This window comes from Callorhinus ursinus, unplaced genomic scaffold, assembly GCF_003265705.2.
Source record: "Callorhinus ursinus isolate GAN/ISIS: 27379988/994484 unplaced genomic scaffold, GSC_fseal_2.0 scaffold21, whole genome shotgun sequence".
Lineage (NCBI taxonomy): Eukaryota > Metazoa > Chordata > Mammalia > Carnivora > Otariidae > Callorhinus > Callorhinus ursinus.
This window is the reverse complement of record NW_027397083.1, coordinates 23,468,009-23,494,721: the sequence shown is the minus strand read 5'-3', so window position 1 is coordinate 23,494,721 and position 26,713 is coordinate 23,468,009. Positions and strand designations below refer to the sequence as shown.

Genomic DNA, 26,713 nt, shown 5'->3' with positions numbered 1-26,713 from the left:
TTGTAGAATATCCATCCCCCAAACCAGGGCTGTCTGATGGGTTTTCATGCTTAGACTGGGGTTATGGATTTTTGTAAATAATATCACAAAGTTGTGGTGCTCTTCTTATCATTATATCAGGTACATGACATCACCGGTGATGTTAATCCTCATCACTTGGCTAAGATGGTACATGCCAGATTTCTCCACAAAGTTAGCACTTGTCCTTTTACATAGTTTATTCTTTGGAAATGAATCATTAAGTTTAGCCTACACTCAAGGGAAGGGTAGTTAAGTTTTACCTGTTACAGAGGGAATGTCTGTGTATATATTATTTAGAATTCTTCTGTAAGGAATATTTGTCCTCCCCCATTTATTTATTCATTCAGTCATTTATTTATATCAGACGTACTCATAGATATTTATTTTAGATTTTAGGTTATAATCCAGTACTCTCATTATTTTTTTCCTTCAAATGGACTTCATTTTTCAGAGCAGTTTCAGGTGATAGCAAAATTTAGCAGAAATACAGAGCGTTCCCAAATACTCTTTGCCCCCTACCCCAACCCTCCCACACACACAACCTCCTCCACTGTTAACACCTTTCACTAGAGTGGTACATTTGTTATAACTGATGTACCTACATGGACACCTCATTATATCACCCAGGGCCCATTGTTTACATTAGGTTTCTTGGTGGTGTAAATTCTATGTATCTTGACAATTGTATAATGACATGTATCCGCCATCACACAGAATATATCCTCGACTTTCATATGAATAAAATGAATTACAGAGATACTAGGTTGCTCACAAAGAGTAATACAGTTGGCTGACATTGTATGAGTGAAATAATAACATCTCATTAAAATTCATTGTAAATGTTCTTTGAATGATTTTATATATCATTTCCTCGTAGATGTACAGTATAGTCGATTCATGTATCTCCTTATTTCTGTTTTAATTTTTTTCCATTTGTCCTTTTTAATAAATATATACGTAACATTTAGATAAAGATCTGTCTTGTACTCTACCATAAGAATAGCGTATGTGAAGAGAGAAATTCTGCTTGTTCATTTTCACACCCCCTTCCTCACTCATCCCTCTACTCACCAGCAGTTAATACAGTGCCTAGCACCAATATAGTAGGTAATAAATGATTGTTTACCGAATGATTATCTAATAAGTTATGGAGCTTAAGGTTTTGTCGGGCGCACCTTTGAAGCTGATATTATGGAGACCTGATTTCTGAGGTTTCTGGAAGCCACTCTCAGAAGCAAGAAATATGAGCAGAAGGGCATGTTGTTTTGATTTAGTGTCACATACTTAACCTTCTTAAAAATGACTTAAGAGTTTCACATCCTGGAGTGTGTTTTCGTAGAATATTAAAGTCTCATAATATTTTGAAGGAATTCATAAGTTCCACCTGTGTTAACAACCATCTGTGAACTGCATCAAGCATGTAATCAAGGTTCCAGACCCTTTTGAAAATCCACTGTTTTCTGAAGTCTAACATTTTTATGTATAAAAATGGGAATGATTCCAAAATAGCCTTACTATTATGGACACAAAAGAACAACAACAAAAGACCTTTACTTTGGAGAAAATTACTTTGTCTGATACCACATACTCTGTTCATACAACTAAAGTCATTTTCTGAGAATTTTTTAAAAGAAATGTCGAAGAATCAACATCTTCCACTTGCGGTTTCCTAATAAAATATGATCACTCGCCTCCCCATTTTTAACTGACCTCATTTCCCTCCAGAAAAACCAGTTACACCCAGCCTATTTTCAGGCACTCTCATTTTCTGCACCTAAATATCAGGTTTTTTGAACAAAATTCCATTCCCCTCCCCACCCTCCTCCTTCTTCAAAGTAAGCTCTATGCCCTACGTGGGGTTTGAACTCAGGACCCCAAGATCAAGAGTTGCATGCTCTACCAGCTGAGTCAGCCAGTCACTCCAAAATTCCATTCTTTTTGATTTGAGGAATCAAATCAATCTTTATTGCAGCACTATATAACCATTTATGTTTCACTAATTACATCTTTTTTTTTTTTCTGTTGTCATCTCTATAGAGTTATTTTCCTGGTGTTGGCTTATATACCTATAAATGGATTCTGCTATTATCAAATGCTTGGGTTTTGATTCTATGTTTAATCACCTGCAGACATTATTTTCCTCTCTGCTGTTCTAGTATAACCATTATCTCTAAAGAATATGAATACTTTGAAATTCTTGGAAGCCTTGCATATCTTTATGATATATTGGGGTCCCCTGAATAAATAATTTCTCTTGGGGTCTAATTTAATAACTTTTTAAATTGTTTTATTAATTGGACTCTACCATCTGCGACTGATGAAATATGTAATGGGCATATGGTAGTGTATAGCCCAAAGAATAATTCAGAAAGTTATTAAATTAGAACTGCTGTAGCCATCTTGTAATTATGTAGGAGTGTTCTGAAAACAGCAAGCAGAAAGATGGAAAATTACTGGATCCTGGCAACATCCTGGATTACAGAATTAACCAACTCTAGAACTCCTCTATGTTAGGATTTCTTATGTGAGAAAATAACTCTTAGTGCTTAGGCTGTTTCTAGTCGGGGATTATATAACTTACAACTAAATGATTTCTAACTGATCGAGTCTTCAGTATGGTAAAGGAGAAAGATAATTAAACATATTACAAATAATATATTTGTTATTATATAATATGTTAAAAAACTAACATGTCAATGAAAAAAATCTTATGGAAGGACAGAACGTGAAGAAAAATGTGATCTTCCTTGTGAAAATTTGGAAAGATTCATTAGTGCATGTTGTACTCCAAGTGTGTTTCAAGGGTAAGTGGAAATTTATCAGGAAAAAGATTTGGGGGAAAGTAGAAGTAACCGTGGGCTGAGGAACAGAGGAGGGGACAGTTAGGAATAATGCAAGACCTAGAAACACTGTGCAGACACATGGGTGTATATATGTGTGTACACACACATGTGAATGAGAGAGGAAAGAGAAGGAGGGAATGTTTGAAATGGTGAGTGGTGAGGTTTGGGGTATCGACAATGAGAACAGTAACTGGGTAACAGGCAGGTGTAGAAAGGTAGGTAGAAGAGAGGTTTAGAGGGAGCTTCTGTTTTCAGCCCAGGAATTGGTATGTTAACCTGAATGTCAACAGAGGAAGATCAATCAACATTATCGCCTTCAGCTTTGTCTTTCACCACACTGCACTGTCAGCATTTTGGAGGATGCAGTTGAGGGGGATACAGGGCATCTGTGTGGGGTCAGATGGGGAAGAAAGCTGTAACTATATAAAATGTGGATGCCTCTGGGGGTAGAGCTAAAAGTCAAATGGGAGAGAGAATGAAGCAGACATTAATGAGACAGCCTACCACTCTAACTGGATTTTTCATCATTTCTTATCTTTCCTCAGGCATGTTGCTTTCTTTTTTTTTTTTTTTAAGATTTTATTTATTTATTTGACAGAGAGACACAGCGAGAGCAGGAACACAAGCAGGGGGAGTGGGAGAGGGAGAAGCAGGCTTCCCGCTGAGCAGGGAGCCCGATGTGGGACTCGATCCCAGGACCCTGGGATCATGACCTGAGCCAAAGGCAGACACTTAACGACTGAGCCACCCAGGCGCCCGGCATATTGCTTTCTTTGGGTTCCGTAAAGTTAGAAAGTTTTCTTATTCCTCAATCCTGTACCTATTCTTCTCCTTCACTCAGAAGGCTCTGCCTGGCCTCCTTACCCGGGGAACTGCTCATCCTTCAGGTCTTGTTTTCAGTGCTATTTCTTCAGGAAAACTTACCTGACCCTCCCGATGAGTCGGCTCACTCTATTGTGTGCTGGACTCTGAAAGCAATCGAAAAATCTTTCATGGTAGCTATCCAGATTGTACTTAATTAAATTTTTGTGAGATAACCTGTTTTCATGCAATTCTTCTAGCAGACTGGATGCTCCTTGAACACAGGGATTGCGTCTGTTTTGTATTCTGCCATATTCTGGCCACATCTAGGTCACCCAGGAAGTAGTTTTTGAATGACTGAACAAATAAATGGATGGCATACTTACTCCCACCCTAAAGAGGAAGGGTGTGTACAAGACATTAGGGCTTGGGCAAAAATAGAGGAATGTGCTTTAGGTCAGTTGTCCTTAGTCATTTGAGATTTTGCAGACTCTACTCATGTTATAAAAGCAATGGACTCTCTCTCCACAGAAAATTATACCTATAATTTAATATCAATTGGCAGAAGTTAAGAAGTCCTACATTAAAGGTTATTATTAGTAAGTTACAAATTTAAGTTTAGACTGGGAAGTTGAAAGTTATCTGGGCATTCTATGTAGGAAATATTACTGAACTGTAATTTTTAGTTTTAACTTCTCTGTATTTCTATTAAAATGAAATGAAAGGGAATATATTTGAAAATTTGGTAGTAAAGATTCAGATTATGCATTGGAATTGATTTATTAAAGTTTCATAATTACAGACCATTTAACCTCTGGGGATGAATTGTTGCATTGTGAATATTGTTCTTTCTAATATGCTTCAGAAGTGCTGTATTTGGAAAATGGCATATAAACATTGTAGGTAAAAACAATGTAAGTTTATTGACTTAAAATGTCAATTTATTTCCTAATCAAATTTTACAGCGGTCCAATATTAGGGTTCACTGTGATCAAGGAGTATTTGAATGAGCTCTACCATTTGTCTTACCTGTCAAATCTGGGCAAATTTCTTTAAAAAAATGCATTTATTTATTTGAGAGAGAGCGAGAGTAAGTGGGAGGGGCAAAAGGAAAGGGAGAGAGAATCTTAAGCTAGCCCTGTGCGGAGCACAGAGCTGTATGTGCACCTCGATTCCACGACCATGAGATCACAACCTAGCAGAAATCAAAAGTCAGATGCCCAACCAGCTGCGCCACCCAGGCACCCCACGGGCAAATTCCTTAAACTCTGAATTGAATTTCCTCATTTTTAAAAGAGTAGCCTGATTATTTGCTGAGATACAATGCACATATTAACTTATATTCTTCCGGCATATGACAAGGGCTCTATAAATAAAAACTATTATTTACCCCTCTTCTCCCAACAAAAAGAAAAATAGAAGCAAACTCAATGTCTTTAAAATTATTTTATTATTTCAATTTTTTAAGCCAGTAAAAGTCTTCACTCCCACTTTAATTAACCTCGTTGTTTCAGATTTTAATCAAACATATCCATGTATTCTTCCAGTCCGTGTGCAAACAATCTTCCTTATGCATATAGGCCACACACATCCATATATGTAATATCAAACAGGTTACTGAGTTATTCTGTGAAGGAAGGAGTGGCTGAGCTGGGGCCACTCGTGCAGGTAGGACTCAGATTACAGAGTCAGGGGAGAAAACAAATTGGGACAGAAGGAGTAAATTAAACAAAAGCACAGAGAGGATAGTGTGTGACTTGCTCAGAATATACGGAACACCCCGAGGTTGCTGCAAGAGGTCCTGTCAAAGAAAATAATTTTTGATAATTGGAATAGTACATATTTATAGAATTTATCACAACTTCTCACATTAGACCAAAAAGAGATTTGGGCGCACTCCAGGATTTGTTTTTGTTAAGGTTCCAGTAAGCTCTGTTTGTTTTTAGGGGAATGATTTGTTGACTCTTATTTAGAGATAACTCTATTATACAGATTCCCACAAGAGGGTCTGTGTTTCCTCTTAGCAATCGTCTAACTTTGGTAAACAATCTGAGACTGAAGAGCTGGAGAGAAGCAGAATGTCAGGAAGCTTTGGGCTTTCAAGTTAAAGCTGTTATTCAGGAAATGCCGTAAGAATGGGAAATAAGAGGTATCCAAAGATAAGGATGTGTATTTTCTGCTGAAGTATAACAGAAGGACTTCAGTAGAATTAGGAGCACAGAATTGGAAGGGCATTAACTGAGCTTTGGAAATTGTATATTAGCTAAGGATGTATTTTATTTGTATCGTAGCATATTATTTTACCCTAAGTTTAGAGAGGGAGGTAGAGCAAGGAGAAGCTTTGTTCTTTCAAGATTTTTTTTCTTTTTCTAACATTCTGAGTCCCCCCCAAAATTGTTTTTAACTATCACCTTATAACAGTTTTTCTGGTCACTCTCTTTGCCTCACTTTATGTATGTGAGCTAAAGTTTAAAAATGGATGATTCTGGGGAAATTATGGGTGGGTGGCATTCATACCACCTTTCCTTATGACTTGCATTTGTCAACAATCCATAAAATTATCAGAGATTTTTTACTAGATCAAACTTAATGAGTATGTAGAAAAATAATATATTTGGTAAATTTAACTTAATAAATACATATGGGTATTTATGTTCTTCAAATAGAGTGTAATTTTATGTCCTAATTTAAAAAAAAAATTCCTAAAGCAATTACTTGATCACAAAGCAAACTTTAATGAAGTTAAAGTATATTGTAGCAAACTAAGCTCTACAGAAAGAATACTCTGTAAAGGCCCCCTTTCTTTTTACCAGGAGGACATAATACAGAAACTAGATGCTTGGGGAGAGTCATTACATAAATTGAGGGGAAGAGAGGAAATATAGTAAACGGTGATGAATCCTATCAACTACTATCTCTAATAGGGAGGTATTAAGATGGAGTTGGAAACACAAAGAAATCAGAGTATGACAGCTGTATCATCCAAAAGCATTTTGATTTTGGTGACTCAGTGAACATCTCAGTCTGTTTCTTCACCTCAAAGGCCTTGCAGAGTTCAGGTGAGAAACAGTATGAAGAGTTCTGTGATGTTGCTATTCTTCTAAATAACGTCAAAAATCTTTTTGTCAGTCTTGATGCTAGTTGTGAAGAGTTGTAGAGATGAAAGAGGCATTGTCTTTGCCTTTAAAAAGTTCATGATTTGGGGGCACCTGGGTGGCTCAGTTGGTTAAGCCTACCACTCTTGATTTCTGCTCAGGTCATGATCACAGGGTCGTGAGATGGAGCCCCACATGGGGCTCCACGCTGAACGTGGAGCCTGCTTAAGATTCTCTCTCTCCTTCCTCTCCCCCCCACCCCCACTCATGCACATGTATGCGTGCTCTCGCTCTCTCTCTCAAAAAAAAAAAGTTCATGATTTCACTTTTGTGTCAGGACCCTGGGAACTAAATTAAGTCAACAGAACAATTCCAATCATTTCATTCATGTTCATGGTCCTCATTACAAGGAAGATACAGGCCATGATTTGGTCTCTGGAGAGGCCAGTGCATGTAGGCTTTGGTAGAATTCATCCCTGCTAATAGTGGTCTTTGGTGCCCATCATGTCTCATTGTTTCAGTTCCTCAATACCCTTCTGGTCTCTAGCTGACAGTGATACAGGCTCTACGCATCTCATTTGTGTCCTATCTTTAAGGAACCACTGTCCCCTCATTGTCTGTTGTCAGTTTTCTTAATACCATTGTTTCCTCTTTTTTCCAATTTTTTTTTCATTTGTTCAGGTAGGAGAGTAAATGAAATCATTGTTGTTAAGTCTTGATTAGAAATGAAATCTATCTCATTCTGTTTTAAGACAAATATTATAAAGTGCCTACCAGTGGAAAGAAATATGTGGTGATATATATTTATATATGTTTGCATATATATAGTGTGTGTGTGTGTGTGTGTGTGTGTGTGTGTGTGTGTATATTTGCACTTATCATTGCTGTGAGAATACTATTTGTGAGCCCGGAATCAAAGCTATTTTTCCATTCACTTTCACATTCCCTGATTATTCTTCTGGATCTTTCTGCTGCTAAGGAAAGAACTTCACACATCACCTATTCCAATTTCCTCATGTGATATATTAAAAATACACACACACAGTATATACAAATCAATTTAAATTAGAGAGAAGCCACATATGTAATACACATGCCTATGCTTTCTCCAACAGAATGTGGAAGTGACCAAGATATGCCATTGATTCTGGAATTCTTTTTTTGACAAGTACACTGCTAAGGATGCTCATTTCATCCATTTAAAAAGCACATTATATGTTTAAAAAAGAAGAAGAAGAAGAAGATAGCAGGAAGGGAAAAATGAAGGGGGTAGGAATCGGAGGGGGAGATGAACCATGAGAGACTATGGACTCTGAGAAACAAACTGAGGGTTCTAGAGGGGAGGGGCGTGGGAGGATGGGTTAGCCCGGTGATGGGTATTAAAGAGGGCACGTTCTGCATGGAGCACTGGGTGTTATAGCAAACAATGAATCATGGAACACTACATCAAAAACTAATGATGTAATGTATGGTGACTAACATAACACAATAAAATTTTAAAAAAGCAGTTTCTTTAATAGTTTTTATGTTTAAGACAGGTTCTCAGTACTATTTGAAAGGTTTAGGCTTTGGGATTTTTCATCAGAAAAGATGAGAGAGGGGTGCCTGGGTGGCTTAGTCGGTTAAGTGTCTGCCTTTGGCTCAGGTCATGATCCCACGGTCCTGGGATCGAGTCTCCCATCGGGCTCCCTGCTCAGCGGGGAGTCGGCTTCTTCCTCTGCCCCTCCCCCTGCTCGTGCTCTCTCTCTCTCTCTCTCTCTCTCTCAAATAAATAAAATCTTTTTTGAAAAAGAAAAGAGAACCTTGGATATACTACTGAGGAAATTTAAAAATTATTTTGCCTTGGAAAGAGTTATGGAACATATTCAAGTGCTAGGAAAATGAGTATCTAACACATTTCTAAATTACTGGAAGAGGTAGTTGTTTAGTTTCCTGTGGTTACTGTAACAAATCACAAAATATGTGATGGCTTAAAATACCAGATTTATTTTCTCACATGTTTAGAGATTGGAAGTCTGAAATCTCACGGTACCATACTCTCTTTGGGAGTTATAGGGGAAAATATGTTCCATGCCTCTTTCAGTGTCTGGGGGTTGTGTGAACATTCCTAGGCTTGTGTCTGTTTGCTTCTTGTCTCTACCCTCATCTTTACATTGTATTCTCTTCTGTGTGTATATAAGAAATCTCCCTCTGTCTTAGACAGACACTCAGGAGGATATTTAGGGCCCATCCATATAATCCAGGGTGGTGTAGACTGAACTGTGTCCCCCTAAAATTCACATGTTGAAGCTTTAATTGTATTTGGAGACGGTGCCTTTAAGGGAGTAATTCAGTATTTAAGGTCATAAGGTTAGAGCCTTGATCTGGTAGGATTATAAGAAGAGACTCCAGAGAGCTTCTTCTCTCTCTGCCATGTGAGAACACTCTTAGAAGGCAGCAGGTATCCAAGTAAAGAAGAGAAGTTTCACCAAACACCAAATCCTGCTTAATCTTTTTTTTTAATTTGTTTTTGAAGATTTTAGTTATTTATTTGAGAGAGAGAATGAGAGATAGAGATCACGAGAGGGAAGAGGGTCAGAGGGAGAAGCAGACTCCCTGCTGAGCAGGGAGCCCAATGCGGGACTCGATCCCGGGACTCCAGGATCATGACCTGAGCCGAAGGCAGTCGCTTAACCAACTGAGCCACCCAGGCGCCCAAAACCCTGCTTAATCTGATCTGGGAATTTTCAGCCTCAGGAATTATGAGAAAATATTCTGTTGTTTAAGGCACCCAGTCTATGATATTTTGTTATGGCAGCCTAATTGGACTAAGACACCGAGTGATTTCCTCTTCCCAAGTTCATTAATTTCATCATATCCTTTACCATATAAGATAATATTTACTCTTTTGCCATAGGACATAACTTATATCTTTGTGGGGCCTCCATTGTACACCAGATAGCCTACTAAGTAGACATTCTGTTATTGTGTCTGTTTTTATCTAACGAAAACAGTTTGTTTTCATTCTGTAATTCAAAATCTTAAAAACATCGAAGTTTATGATTAGAAAATAAATACAATTTCAGTGGTATGCCACCATCCACATTGCTGCTTGTACCCATTTCCCTTTTGGCTTTTCAATTTTTTTATTGAGATATGATCGACATATAACATCATATTAGTTTCAGGTATACAACATAATGATTTGATATTTGTATATATTGTGAAAGGATCACCACAATAATTTCTAGTTAACATCCATCACCATACATAGTCACAAAATTATTTTTTTTTGTGATGAGAACTTTGAAGATTAGTCTCTTAGCAACTTTCAAATTATTTAATGCAGTATTATTAACTATAGTCACCATGCTATACTTTAAACCCTCATAGCTTATTTATTTTATAATTGAAAATATATACCTTTTGGGCGCCTGGGTGGCTCAGTTGGTTAAGCGACTGCCTTCGGCTCAGGTCATGATCCTGGAGTCCCAGGATCAAGTCCCGCATCGGGCTTCCTGCTCAGCGGGGAGTCTGCTTCTCCCTCTGACCCTCTTCCCTCTCGTGCTTTCTATCTCTCATTCTCTCTCTCTCTCAAATAAATAAATAAAATCTTTAAAAAAAAAAAAAGAAAAGAAAATATATACCTTTTAATTCCCTTCACCCATTTTGCCCACCTCCTAGTCCCTACCTTTGGCAATCGCCAATCTGTTCTCTGTATCATTTCTTGGTTTTATGTTTTGTTTTTTGCTTTTAATGAGAACATAGTGTTTGTCTTTTTCTGTGTGACTTCTTTTCCTTCACATATTCTCAAGGTCCAACCCTGTTGTGGCAAGTGGCACAATTTCATTCTATTTATGGCTGAATAATATTATATATATCTGATAATATTACATTTGCATCTTTATCCATTCATCCTTGGTTGGACACTTAATTTGATTCTATGTCTTGGCTATTGTAAATAATGCTGCAATGAACACGGGGATGCATGTATCTTTTCAAGTTAGTGTTTTTGTTTTCTTCAGAGAAATACCCAGATGTGGAATTGCTGGATCATATGGTAGTTCTATTTTTAATTTTTTGAGAAAACTTCATACTGTTTTCCATAATGACTACACCAATTTACATTCCTACCAACAGCACAGGGTGGGGTGGGAGGGGCTTTTCTGCACATCCTCACCAACACTTGTTATTTCTTATCTTTTTTATAATAGCCATTCTAACAAGTGTGAGGAGATATCTCCTTGTGGTTTTGATTTGCATTTTCCTGATGATTAGTGATGCTGAGCGTCTTTTCAAGTACCCATTGGCCATCTATACATCTATATATGATTTGAAAATATTTTTCCCATTTAGTACATTGTCTTTTCATTTTGGTAAATGGTTCTCTTTGCTGGGAAGAAGTTTTTTAGTTTGATGTAATCTCATTTATTTTTGCTTTTGTTGCCTTTGCTTTCAGTGTCATACCATCTCCAAGACCAATACCAAGGAGCTTACCACCTACATTTTCTTCTAGGAATTTTATAGTGTCAGGTCTTACATTCAAGATGTTCATCCATTTTGAGTTCATTTTTGTGTATGGTGTAAGATAGCAGTCCAGTTTTATTCTTTTGCATGTGGTTGTCCAGTTTCCCCACCACCATTTATTGAAGAGACTGTCCTTTCCCCATTGTATATTCTTGGCATCTGTATCATAAATTAATTGAACATATATGTGCAAGTATATTTCTGAGCTCTCTGTTCTGTTCCATTGATCCATGTGTCTCTGTTTTTGTACCAAAACCACACTTTTTTTTTATTTCTATAGTTTTATGATATAGTTTGAAATCAGGGAGCCTGATGCCTTCAGCTTTGTTCTTTGTCAAGATTGCATTGGCTGTACGGGGTCTTGTGTGGTTCCACATGCGTTTTAGGATTATTTAATCTATTTCTGTGAAAAATGCCATTAGAATTTTGATAAGGATTGCATTGAATCTGTAGATTTCTTTGGGTCCATGGACCTTTTAACAATATTGAGTCTTCCAGTTCATGAGCATGAAATATTTATCCATTTATTTGTGTCTTCTGCAATTTTTTTCATTAAGGTTTTATAGTTTTCAGTGTACAGGCCTTTCATCTCCTTGTTTAAGTTTATTTCTAAGCATTTTATAGTTTTTAATGCTACTGTAACTGGGATTATTTTCTTATTTTCTCTTTCTTTTCTTTTTTTTTTAAGATTTTATTTATTTATGTGACAGGAGAGAGAGAGAGATTGAGAGCACAAGCAGGGGGGAGCAGGAGAGGGAGAAGCGAAACAGAGGACCCTGGGATCATGACCTGAGCCAAAGGCTTAATCGACTGAGCCACCCAGGCACTCCCTTAATTTTTCTTTCTGATAATTTGTTATATTAATAACAAACAAACTTTTTATACTTTGTTGCTCACACTGGTGAAGCAATGTATCATTTCCTCCAGTTGTTGAAAGTAATATATGTCATTTTTTTTCCTGAAGCAAAATGGAGATAACTTCAGTATTGATACAGACATTGGCAAACCAGGCACCCCAGTTTATTAATATGTGGGCACAAGTGTAGCCTTGGCAAACTTATGGAGGAGAAAAGTTACACTGTCATTCTTTTTCCTCTGCTTTTTGTGAACTTAATAGTTAATAAAGCTCTTTTTATCATCTGTCCAAAGTAACAAAATCCCACAAAAACAGAGAGGTAGGTAGATGATGATAGATGATAGATAGATAGATAGATAGATAGATAGATAGATAGATAGATAAAACCTTTTATTTTGGACACATTCCTTGTCTCAGCCTTACCACCAAAATCTGGGAGCATTTTCACAAATGTACAGTACTTGCATGAAAAAAAATCAAACATTAAAATTTATTAATATGCTACATATTTATATTTTTAGGAAGATATTGAATATCTACCCTAAAATGTAATCTCCATCATTGGTGAGCCTGTTATTATTCTTTTGAGCTTCTCTAGCTGGGTTAGGTTTCCCTCCTGTTAGTTTCCATGGTAAACTTTTACCTCAGCCCTTATGTTATGCTATCAGTTTTATTTTATTGATTTGACTCCCTGTATCATCCAGGTCTCTGTGATTACATGCAACCAACAATGACCTTTACCAGATTAAATTAAGGGACTTTATTGATAGAACATCAGGAGCTCATAGTACCAAGGAAAAGATAGAAGTAACACATCTGGAAATGGGCAGAAACAAAGGCTGCTTCAGAAGACTGGACGTATGAACCATAAGGAAGGGTCTTATTGTCGAAACAACTTGGACAAGGCACCCTACTGGAATTAGTGTACCTAGCCATTTATGGCTCCTCTTAATGTAATCAATATTCTAAGAATGGCAGTATCATTACCTAACTTGGGTCATGTGCCAATATCTTGGATGGGTCAGGGAATTTGATACATAAAACAGTACTTTGGAAACACCATACCATGACCGAGGTAACCCTCCAGAATGTAATTAGGAGCTACTGGGAAGGTAGAAGATATGATGACAATTAATGAGGAGCATATGGTAGCTCTTTGAGATCAAGAACTATGTTTTTAATGTTTGATCTCAGTTCCAAACACACTGCTTTCATAGAGTGTATGCACGATTAATTTTGACTCATGCTGCTAGAAGTAATTCAGATTGCCATATTTTGGAAAGATTTCTCCCACCGTAAATATATCCATTCCTCTTGATTTAGTTTTGGTCCTTAATTCTTATTTTCCTTTAGTCCTAAGAAATATATCTTAAGTAAATGATGAAAAGAAAAACAAAACATACCGAGTGCAAAATATGTACTAGCTTCAAAGGATGCAATAATGAATAAGGCATGACATCTTTCCTTCATGGGTTCCCAGCTTTTAAAGAGAGTCAGACATTTAAACCAATGACTAGTGTGATATGAGCTGTCTTGCAAACTGGTACCAAGAAGACTGATATTCTTCACAATATTATAACCTAAAATTCAGAACCACCAAAGTCTTTAACTGAAATATACATTTTTACAAGTTCATTCTATGAAATATTATTTAGACATGTAAAGGATACTTATATCCTCACATTTATCTTTAGGTAGATAAAACATATATATGTGTGTAAAAACAACTAAATATGTCATGAGCACTACAATTGTGGCTCTATAAATATTCATGCATGAGGCTATGGACAAAGACTGAAAGATAACATTGAGAAGTAAAAATAATTATTTCTAGAATGATGAATGAATTTTATATTTCAATTTCTTTTAATGCTGTTATATAGTAAATGAATTTTCAAAGGTATGTTGGGACTATTTATTCAATGATTTTTTTTTTTAAAGATTTTATTTATTTATTTGAGAGAGAGAATGAGAGATGGAGAGCACGAGAGGGAAGAGGGTCAGAGGGAGAGGCAGACTCCCCGCCGAGCAGGGATCCCGATGCGGGACTCGATCCCAAGACTCCGGGATCATGACCTGAGCCGAAGGCAGTTGCTTAACCAACTGAGCCACCCAGGCGCCCTATTCAATGATTTGATTGTTCAACAGAAACAAAATACACTGAAATTACTACTTGCCTGTTAATGGGATTTACTCGATCTTTTTACAGTTGTGATTCTTGTTGTGATTGCCAGGGGAGACTCTTCTTAACTCTTATACCATTTATGTATTCCCCCTGTACTTTTTAACCTATTTCTTCACACTATCTGTAATTTGTAGGTTATAAGAAGTCCAGTAGATTTTAGCTATATTAAACGGCTGTTTTGATTGATGTTAATATATTTAACACTGCTATTGAATAGTGCCTCTCTAATTAAGAGTCACAAGTGCTTTGAACTCTCAATTAGCAATACACAAGTAACCCTCTTTGCTACAAACCTGTCTTTTCTCCGGGTTTCTCTGTTTCTATAGAATTTTTCAATTTTGTAGGTTCTAATCTTTGCTCTCAACAAAGAGCAATCTCTTTTCTATTGCCAGAATTAATACTTTAGTTCAGCCTTTGTTACCATCTACTTGATCAATGTTTGTTGTTTCTTTCTTGATTTCCACACCCTAATTTTCTTCTGTTCCATTTTTGCCTTCATACTGCTGCTATATCACCCTAACAGAAGCTCTAGCCATGTCATATGCCCTGCGTTAAAATATCCAGCGGACTCTGACTTGGCTACTAAATTTAAATGCATACTTTGCTGCTCAATTTTGGAACTTCCTTCCTACTTTGTAGCATTTTTCTTGAGCATTTTCCTCATGCTCACTCTACTGCTACCTGTAAACCAGCATAAAAACAGCTGAGTCTTCTTCCTAATATCTCTGCTTATACTGTTCCCTTCACCTAGAATGCTCTCCCTCATTCTTGCCTTAATCACTCAGCGGCTCATTTTAAAGCTTTCCCTTTCCATCGTGTCTTTTATTATTATCACAAATGGATTTAACGTCCATTCTCTCCAAATATATACAATTTTGTTTGTGCCCTCTTTTATTAATCTGCTTTATCTTAGGGCTATTTATGTGACTATAAATTCTATGAAGACAAAAACAACACCTTTCTCATCTTTATATCCACCAACAACATCTAATACAGAGTACTGGCTTATTCAAAGACATTTTGTTTTCCTGTTTAAATTTCTTATTTTTACGGAAAATACAGAGGGGAGATCAGAAGATAGGGGTCTTAAGCAAGGAAGAACAGGAGAGAAAGAGGGACTAAGAGAGGGGAAAACACTTAGTGCCTTCTGGAACTCATGCAATGAAGCTGAACCTCCTTTAAGTGGAAAGAAAAAAGAATTTTATGTAGTTATTTGTTTATCAGTTATTATATGTAAAGCCCAGGATTTGGGTAACTTAATATAGGAACTATTTTAGTCAACTAAAGTGCTTTATTTTCTATTACTTCTCTAATACGCTACTAGTTTTATGGATTTTTTTTTTACATTTAATACTCTACTAGTTTTATGAAATACCTTTGGTTTTTATTTTTATCAAAGTATTATTTTGTAAGAATGTTCCCCTGCGAAGGAATGTAACTGCCTATGGAAAAACAAATCAGTGAAAGTAACACAGACAAAATGTGAATGGGTTTGGATACTTTGATCAGACCATATCTTTGTCTTTATCTTCCTGGGGCCCCAATGCTTAGAGGCCCCTTTCTTCCACTGAGATCACAGTTTCAGATCCAAGCATGTTAAAATTCACTAAGTTTAGTTTTTGTCTATCCTACAATAAGTACCCTCACAGACTGATGAGCCTAACAGCATATTCAAATCAGCTTTGCCCAAGAAACACACATTTCAGTGGATAATCTTAGACCAGCCTACTGAGGATATTTACATATATTAATTATGCATACCCTTCCCTGGCCAGAACCAGAAAAACTGCCTTTAAAATAATTTTTTTTAGGGGCTCCTGGGTGACTCAGTCAGGTAAGTAGCTGCCTTCAGCTCAGGTCATGATCTCAGGGTCCTGGGATCAATCCCAGCATAGGGCTCCCTGCTTAGCAAGGGAGTTTGCTTGTCCTTCTGCCCCCCCACCTGCCCGCTCATACTCTCTCTCTCTCAAATAAATAAAATCTTTAAAAAATATTAGTGTTCCTAAAGAGATGAATTTTAGAATAATATTTAAAGTTTCCAGAGACAGGAAGCAGTGCTCGATTAGTTAGTAAAGCACTGAAGTAAATGTAATCCTCTATGTAAATTATAGTGAACTGTTACAAGGCATTCTCTTTCTGATTGAGAATGTGAAGTGTACACTTATATTTCTCAGATATACTTGGAATTAAAATATGAGAAAAGACAGACTCCTGCTTTTGGTAGAAGTAGTAACCTTAAAATAAAAGCTGATTATGCAAGAAATAAATATTTCCAGTGGGAAAATAATGCCATTGGACCTCACTAATACAAAATTGAACAGCACTTATTTTATGTACTTTCAATGAATTTTTATATACAATTTTTAAGGTCTCTGATACATACAAATTTCCATTGTATTCATTTTCCTTGAGTGTGATGTTGCCATTGTATTGTATTTTACAGTAGTCACATGGATCTATTGGTTGAATCTATTTCTCGCTTTCTCTTTCTCTAGCCTCAGCAAACCTATCCTGAAAGAAATGAGAGCTCTCACGTTGAGACAACAAAGGAAGAAAATCCCAACACCACTGAGTGCAATTCTCAAAATGTAAGAATAACTTAAAATGGTTTTCGTATCATTCAACATGAAAATAAGAGCATAGGCATTTTAAAAATTCTAGTTCATGCCACCATGAAACTGTCTGTATGTGATATCTACTATCTAAACCCTGTACTTTAAAATTTGTCAGTGAAGTAGGTATTCTGTTAGGAAATGTAACCCGACCCTTAGGAGTACTATGAAGTTGAGTTTTCAGAGAGGTAAGAAGGTAACCACGTGCCCAACAATGTGCTTATTCCCACAACCACACGACAGAAAGCTGTTCAAGTATTTAAACAAAAACAAAACCCAAAGGATGTGATTCAATAGTATTCTCTCTGTAAAGCAAACAAACCCAGCAAAATAGAGACATTACATTGAAGGAAGAGAGATTGTTAACCTTCAAATGATAATAGGAAATACATAATTGTGCCCTTTTTTATTTCTCCTAGTAATGTAATGAAATTTTAATAATGGACTTTGGCACAATTACAGACCTATAATGTCTGGATATGAGAAACAGCAAATGACAACTGTGTTGAGTAGATTCAAAGTTAGGCTTTAATTGATTTGACAAAATGAAAAGTATGTGCTGAAGCTATTATTGATTGAAAAGAGATCAGGCTACAGCAAAGAAAATAAGGTAGAATAGACACATAAGTTAACAGAGTCTATTCTTTTTCTTCTATTGGCTGCCAAAGAGAATTTAAAAATATGAATTTCTCAACAATTTTGGCTTCAAATCTTTGTATATTTGAACATGTACCAATTCAGAACATAATAAAATTGATGAGAAGTAAAAATGAAAATCTCGGCAATGGCCAAATGAAGAACGCAAGAAGGTTTTCTGTAGGAAGGAACATTTTGCTAAAGACAGATAGGTCTCTGACAGTGTGAGTGAATGTGCAGAGACAAGAAACCAGAATAAAATGACTAGAGAATAGAGTGCAGAAAGTTGTGGGAAATATGCCTAAAAGGATAATTTCGGACTTAAATATGAGAGACCCTGGATTCCCAAGCTGAAGAGTTTGGTTTTTAATTAAGGTTATAGTTCAGGTTTTCAAATGTTTGTGTCCAATTAAGTTATGAGACAATAGGGTTAATTTTAAGGAGTAATGTTTTTACTTCTTGATATATTTTCTTAAAACTACCAAAAAATCATTTTGTAATATAGACAATACCAAATCATTATACTGTACACTTAAAACTGGGTTCTGTCTTAATTGTGTATCACTAAAAAAAAGGAAGGAAAAGAAAAGAATCTTGGAAGCTACACCCTTATGAGTAATGTTCAGGCTTGATCCTTAAAAGTACCACTTTGAGCTCTTAGATTAGGAGGAATTCAGTTGCCTTATTCCTGCCTCTGTACTGACTGTGAGCATATGTATGCCTTGAGCAAACCGTTCTTGTAATGAGGTGGTAGAAGCATCTAAAGGGACAAAAGAACTGGAACTTCATCAAGCTTACCAAACAAACAAACAAACAAACAAACAAACAAACAAGATGTTCCCATTGGAGACAAAGCTGAAAAGTACTGTGTGTTTTGCTCAGATTCCCAAAGCAAAATTCTGGTCTACTTTTCTTATCAAGAGTGAGACCTGCTCAAAATCGTAAGTTGTTTTTGTTTGTTTGTTTGACTCTCCTTCTACTTTTATTGTCCTTTTTAGTCCCTGATAATTCCTTTCCCTTCAATAAGTCTCATAAGCAGCTACTACCTTTTGCAGGTTCCAATCTGGGTCCCTTCAAAAATCTGCCTCCACCTGCACCAAGGTGAATGCTCTCTCTCTAACCTGACCTCTGTCTAGATTTTAGTCCTTGGAGTTTCTACTTCCAAGAAGCTACACTTTGTAGTGCAGAGAGTGCTCAATGTTCATAGGCTGTAGACTCAATTACATTTAAAGGCTGCGAGAGTAATACAGATGAGTGAAATACACCAGATGTAAGCAGTAGGAATTAGTGGAACTTGTGTGAACATCAATTTTCAAGTTTTAGACCTGCAGTTCTTTGCTGTCCTCAAAATAGCATCACCTGGAGGGTTCTTATAAAATACTGATGCCCAGAGCTGACATCAGAAAAATTAACTCAACATCTTGGCATGTGGGGCCTAGACATTAGTTGTGTTTATTTTTTCATTACTCCAGGTGATTCTAATGTGCAGTCGAGTTTTACTGCCAATGTATTTCACGCGTAAATGATAGTAAAAATCATGTGGGGAGCTTTTAAAAATTAAGAGTCTGAAAAATTCTTCAGGAAATTATAAATGAATAGGACTAAATGTAACCTCCATTTTTATTTTTATTTTTTTTAACATGGACCTGGCAAGCCTCTTTCCAATCCAGGTGATTCTAAGGTGGATGGTTTGTGAGCCATACTTAGAAAAACTTTGGTTTAGGTAACACATAATCCCTTTACTATATTGTTTAATAATGGATTTTCTGCTCTTCTGACTGTCTTATATTTACATTTAAAAGAGGGCAGTGCCTAAATTAGGATCTATATTGGTAATATGAAAAACTGTGTATGACCTTTGATAGTGGGTGGGAGAGATCCATCCCAAAACCCTTCATTTGTTATGTGACCTATATAAGACCAGTGTTGATGTAGGACTGTGGAATTGATCAGGGAGCTGTTATGTGATTTCATCCATTGCTGAACTCTCCATGAGAAATCTAGTGGACCATCATCACCCCAAGCTACAGTAACCAGAGTGTGATTAATTTTAAGCATGGAGAGCTTAGTTCCTTTGCAGGATTCCCCAACACTGAGACCAATTCTGCTGACTTCTTCAACCTTACAGAAAGAAAGCAGGGGAATCTTTTTTTTTTTAAGATTTTATTTATTTATTTGAGGGAAAGAGAGAGAGACAGAGCGAGCACAAGCAGGGGGAGAGGCAGTGGGAGAGGGAGAAGCAGACTCCTTGCTGAGTTGACATGGGGCTCCAACCCAGGACCTGGAGATCACGACCTGAGCCAAAGGCAGACACTTAACCATCTGAGCCACCCAGGCACCCCAAAGCAGGGGGATCTTTGGATCTATGAGAACTGTTGTTATTCAGCTTGTCTAAAATCACCCAGAATATTCTCATTTGTGTTTAATATCATGCAATGTGGTTGCTTCCATTTTAATACAGCAATATGAAAATAGCTTCAACTTGACTTTAACAAGCTGCAGACTCAGCTCCAATTTGGGCTGCTTTAATTGAATGTCCAAATGAGGTATCCAAACATAGTTTCATAAAGTAAAAGCAATATAAATTTACCCTTTTCTGAGAAAGGGATTAGTGCATTTTCTGTTGTACGAAAGATAGTTATATTAGACAGAATTATGGCTTCCTTGTTGTCTTTATTTGGAGATTAAGTATGGTGTAAAGTGAGGTGTATGGGTGCCATATTGACAAGCGGTGAATTTGTGATAAGATTAAGTTTATGCATCAACATGCTCAGAAATGCTGGTAAATCATTATTTCTGGCACATCTAACAGGGTGTTCCCAGAAGAGATTAGCATTAAATCAGTAGACTAAGTAAAGAGAATTGGGTGGGAATTCTCTAATCCCTTGAGGACCCACATAGAACAAAAAGGTGGAAGAAGGGTGAATTCTTTTTCTCTTTGAGTTGGGACATGCATCTTCTGCTGCCCACAGACATCAGAGCTCTTGGTTCTTGGGCCTTCCAACTTGGGGACTTTGACCAGCAGCATACCCCCCACCTTTCCCCAGTTCTCAGGCCTTTGGCCTCAGCTCATCATCAGCGAACCTGATGCTGAGCACTTCAGATTTGGATTGAATTATGCCACCAGTTTCCTGATTCTCCAGCTTGCATAGGGCATAGCATGGCATATCTCAGCCTCCACAATCACTTGGACCAATTCCCATAATAAATTCCTTCTTATATATATGTATGTATATATACCATTAATTTTTTCTCTCTGGTGTACACTGACTAATGCAATCACTTTTCCATATTTGTATTCTGCATACTTAGGGTATATTTTCAAATAATTGGTATCTGCATTTTATGAAAGAGTTTTCTTTAATCAAGTTAATCAGTTGGGGCGCCTGGGTGGCTCAGTCGTTAAGCGACTGCCTTCGGCTGAGGTCATGATCCCAGGGTCCTGGGATCAAGCCCCGCATCGGGCTCCCTGCTCGGCGGGAAGCCTGCTTCTCCCTATCCCACTCCCCTTGCTTGTGTTCCCTCTCTCGCTGTGTCTCTCTCTGTCAAATAAATAAAAATAAAATCTTAAAAAAAAAGTTAATCAGTGCAACTTAAGTTTTATACAATGAAAGTAGATAGTAGTTGTTAAGGTAAGTTTTGATATTACTGGCCTTATTTGACAAAATTAGAGTTGGCAGTTTTATTTCCATTTCTTTTTTTAAAATTTGTTTTTCTGCTCCATGAAATTCAAAAATCTAGAAACTACCAAATGAGGACATTTTAAAAATAATAAAAGTATTATAAAATAGGGACCTGAACGAAGCCAGTAACAGAAATGATTGAGAGAAAGAAATCAACATAATATCAAACTGAGAAATCCATAGGACTTTGTGATCAAGTGAAGATGCAGAAGTAAAGATAAAAGTCTAATATAGGACCCCGATTTTCATGTTAATTAATAAAAGCAATTATATTGTTGTTCTCAGATAAAATAAAATACCAGAGGAAGAATTTTAACTTAATTTTTGTCCATTTACTTCTAAACAGAAGAGGTTCATGTTCTTTTAATAACTAGAATGAAGAAAAATGTACATTAGAGCTAATTTATTTGTAAAAAAATATGATAGTTTAAAAAACTTTGTTGAGGTGTAATTTGCATACCATAAAAATCACACATTTTTTTTAAAGATTTATTTATTTTAGAGAGAGAAAGCATACATGTGTGAGTGGGGGGAAGGGCAGAGGGAGAGAATCTTTAAGCACACTCCCCACTGAGCAAGGAGCCCTTCTCATTCATGCCCCATGAGATCATACTTGTAGCTAAAACTACAAGTCAGATACTTAATCGACTGAACCACCCAGGTGCCCCCAAAAACCACACATTTTTAAGTATATATTTCAGTTATTCATGAAATTTATTGAGTTGTGCAACTATTACCACAGTCAAGCTTTAGAACATTTCCATCACCCTGGTAAGATCCCCATACCTTTTTATAGTTAATCTCTATTCTCAACCTCAGCCCAGACAGACTAATTAACCTAGTTTCTATCTGTATAGGTTTGACTTTTTATAAATTTTATATAAGTTCATCATATAATATGTAGTATTTTGCATCTCACTTCCTTCACATAGTGTAATGATTTTGAGGCTCATCCATGTTGTAACATATATTCGTAGTTATTGCTGAATAGGATCCGTTATGTGACTATACCACATTTTCTTTAACCACTCATTAGTTGATACCTTTTGGATGGTTTCTACGTTTTGGTTATTATGAATAATGACACTATGAACATTTGCATAAACATCATTGTGTGGACATATGTTTTAATTTCTCTTGAGTAGATACCTAGAAATGGAATGGGATATGATAAAATTTTTTTTGACTTTTTAAGAAACAAATTGTTTTCCAAAGTGTCTGCACTGTAAATGCAGTGTTTGCATCTATAACCTAATCAACAATGTATAGAATTCTAATTTCTCCACATCTTTGTCACTATTTTTTATTGTCTGAATTTTGCTTCAAAGGCAAATTCTAGTGAGTATGAAGTCAGATTTCATTTTAAATTTACTTGTTAATTCCCTAATGGTTAATAATATTGAACACATTTTCATACACTTATTACCAATTCATATATTTTCTTCAGTGAAATATCTATTAAAATATTTTCCCCATATTTTGGTTGGGTTATTTGTCTTCTTAATGTTGAGTAGTAAGATTCCTTATATATTCTGGGTATAAATCCTTTGCCAGATATATGATTTGAAAATATTTCTTTCAGTGTGTTTCTTATCTTTTCATTTTTTTAATGGTGTCTTTTAACAGATAACAGACTTTTTTTAGTGCAGTTTTAGATTTACAGAATAATTGAGCAAGAGTGCATAGAGTTCTCTTTAGCAACTAGTTAATCTTTCTGTAAGTGACTTCTAGTTTTATTCCATTACAGTCTGATGGCATACTTTACATTTGTTTAGGTGTGTTTTATGGACCAGAATGCAGTCTACCTTGGTGAATATTCCATGTGACCTTGAGAAGAATGTGTATTTCTCTCTTGTTTGATGGAATATTCTATAAATGTTAATTAGAGCCAGTTAATTTATGATGTTGTTCAGATCAGCCATATTTACAGATTCTTCTGTCTGTGTGATCTATTAGTTATTGACAGAGAGTGTCGCATATGGTCTCTATCTGTAATAGTGGATTAGTCTATTTCTATCAAAATTATTTGTTTTTTACTATTGACTTGTACAAGTTCCTTATATATTTTGGATATTAACCACTTATCAGGTAACTGCTTTGAAAATATTTCCTCCCACTCCATAAGCTGCCTCTTCATTTGTTTGTTGGTTGTTCTTTTGCTGTGCAGAGCTTTTTATAGTTTGATGTCGTTCCCCTTGTTAATTTTTGCTTTTGTTGCTTGTGTTTTTGATGTGATATCCATGAAATCATTGCCAAGGCAAATGTCAAAGTTTTTTTCACTTTGTTTTCTTCTAGGGGTTTTATGGTCAGGGCTTACATTTAAATCTTGAATCTGTTTCAAGTTAATTTTTGTGAATGGTGTGAAATTTTTGTGAGTGGTTTTGTTATCATAATAGAGTTTGAAATCAGAAAGTGTGATGTCCAGCTTTGTTCTTGTTTCTCAAGATAGCTTTGGCTATTAGGTATCTTTTGTGGTTTCATAGGAATTTTAGGATGGTTTCTCCTTTATCCTGTAAAAAATGCCATTGGAATCTTGATAGGAATTGCATTGAATCTATAAATGGCTATAGGTTGTATGGAAATTTTAATAATATTCATTCTTCCATTCCAAGAAAACAGAAAGATTCTTTAATTTATTTCTGTCTTCTTCAATTTCTTTCATTAATATCTTATAGTTTTAGTGTATAGCTCTGTCACATCCTTGGTTAAATTTCTTCCAGATCATTGTATTGTTTTAGATGCTATTATAAATGAGATTGTACTCCTTATTTCCTTTTCTCCCCCATGTTATGTTTTCTTTTCAAGTTTTTGTTTAAATTCCAGTTAGTTAACATATAGTATAATATTTGTTTCAGGTATAAAATTTAGTGATTTATCATTTACATACAACACTCAGTGCTCATCACAGGTGCCCTCCTTGATACCCATCACCCATTTAACCCATCCCCCTGCCCACCTCCCCACCAGTAACCCTCAGTTTGTTCTTCATAGTTAAGAGTCTGTTTCCTGGTTTGCCTCTCTTCTCCCCCACAAAATGTTCATCTGTTTTGTTTCTTCAATTCCACATACGAGTGAAATCATACGGTATTTGTCTTTCTCTGACTGACTTATTTCTCTTAGCATAGTACCCTCTAGTTCCATCCACATCATTGCAAATGGCAAGATTTCATTCTTTTTTATGGCTGAGTAATATTCCATTGTATGTATGTATGTGTGTGTGTGTACACACTACTTTCTTTATCCATTCATGAGTCGGTGGACATTTTGACTCTTTCCATAATTTGGCTATTGTAATGCTGCTATAAACACTGGGTTCATGTATTCCTTCAAATCAGTATTTTTGCATACTTTGGGTATTTACCTAGTAGTGAAATTGCTAGATTGTAGGGCAATTCCAGTGTTAACTTTTTGAGGAAACTCCATACTATTTTCCAGAGTGGCTGCACCAGCTTGCATTCCCACCAACAGTGTAGGAGGGTTCCCCTTTCTCCATATCCTCACCAACACCTGTTGTTCCCTGTGTGGTTAATTTTAGCCATTCTGACAGGTGTGAGATGGTATCTCATCATGGTTTTGATTTGTATTTCCCTGATGATGAGTAATGTTGAGCATCTTTTCATGTGGCTCTTAGCCATCTGTATGTCTTCTTTGGAGAAATGTCTGTTCATATCTTCTGCCCATTTTTTAACTGGATTATTTGTTGAGTTTGATAACTTCTTTATAGATTTTGGATACTAACCCTTTGTCAGGTATGTCATTTGCAAATAGCTTCTCCCATTCCAAAGGTTGCATTTTAGTTTTGTTGATTGCTTCCTTTACTGTGCAGACGTATTTTTATCTTGATGAAGTCCCCATAGTTCATTTTTGCTTTTGTTTCCCTTACCTCTGGAGATGTGTCTACTAAGAAGTTGCTATGGCCAAGGTCAAAGAGGTTGCTGCCTGTGTTCTTCTCTAGGATTTTGATGGTTTCCTGTCTCACATTTAGGTCTTTCATCCATTTTGAATTTATTTTTGTGTATGGTGTAAGAAAGTGGTCCATTTTCATTCTTCTAAATGTTGCTGTCCAGTTTTTCCAACACCATTTTAGAAAAGGCTGTCTTTTTTTCCGTTGAATATTCTTTCCTGCTTTGTCAAAGATTAGTTGACCATACAGTTGAGGGTCCATTTCTGGATTTTCTAATCTGTTCAATTGATCTATGTGTCTGTTTTTGTGCCAGTACCATACTGTCTTGATCAATACAGCTTTGTGATAGAACTTAAAGTCCAGAATTGTGATAACCTCTAGCTTTGCTTTTCTTTTTCAAGATCGCTTTGGCTATTCAGGGTCTTTTGTGGTTCCATACAAATTTTAGGATTGTTTGTTCTAGCTCTGTGAAAAATGCTGATGGTGTTTTGGTAGGGATTGCATTAAGTTCCTTATTTTCTTTTCAGATAATTCATTGTTAGTGTATAGAAAGACTACTGATTTTTATATGTGGGTTTTTTAATCCCACGACTTTACTGAATTTGTTTTTTAGTTTTCACGAATTTTTGGTGGAGTCTTTAGGATTTCTGTTGTCACCTACGTTTCTATTCATGTCACCTACAATTTACTTCTTCCTTTCTGATTTGGATGCTTTTTATTTCTTTTTCTCACTTGATTGCTCTGGCTAAGACTTCCAGTAATATGTTAATAGGAGTTGTGACAGTGGACACACTTGACCCTTGTCTAGTACCTGATCTTGAAGAAATAGCTCTCAAATTCTTACCATTGAGTATGCTGTTATCTGTGGGCTTGTTATATATGGCCTTATTTTGTTGAGGTATGTTCTTTTTATACACAATTCGGATTGTAGGTGGGCAGAGCTGCTAGTTGGAATCTGCTTAGGCTCTGCAGCATGCAGGTTTATGATCTGCCAAGTCCTGAGGTCTGGTTACTAAAAGTTACACCCCCTTTTCCATTTCTATCTTATCCCTAACCCCACATACTACACCAGTGATTTCCCTTGAAGCAAGACCTGAGTGGGCCTCCCAGGAATCATCCTGCAATGCTGGGATAACAGGGTGTTCACTTTGGGCTCTTTTTTAAGCAACGCCCCCCGCCCCGAAGCTGTAAGTCCTGGGGAACCCTCTTGATGCAGCACTGTGCTGGCTTGGGAGGGGCAAATGTGGTCAGAGTGTATCTACTTATCTTAATCTTCTAATGCTGTCCTCAGTCTCTGTAGTCCTGGGGATGCTTCAACCTCACCCCTGGGTTCTGGGATTTTTACAACGGTGTCTTGTCTATGGATGGTTGCTAGTTGGCCTTGTGAAGAGGACAGAAGTCAGTCAGGAACAACCTATATTACCACCATGATGACATCATTCTCCATTCAGTGCTGCCAAATGTTAATGAAAGCCAGACACAATATATTGGGTAATGGGAACTGAAGTAGATAGAACTTTAGTATGAGGTTATCTGGCTAGGAATTAGACTGTGGTTAGTGTTTGCTTTGT

General features: G+C 36.5%; 1 protein-coding gene across 4 annotated transcripts in view; it reads left to right on the top strand.

The window, feature by feature from the left end:
- Positions 1-26,713, top strand: part of LUZP2 (leucine zipper protein 2) — a 478,379-nt gene that overhangs the window by 430,833 nt on the left and 20,833 nt on the right. For all 4 annotated transcript variants that reach the window (XM_073904840.1, XM_025879122.2, XM_073904841.1 and 1 more), the window contains one exon: positions 16,803-16,895. In XM_073904840.1, coding sequence (XP_073760941.1) covers positions 16,803-16,895 — 93 coding nt within the window. The remainder of the gene's footprint in view (positions 1-16,802; positions 16,896-26,713) is intronic.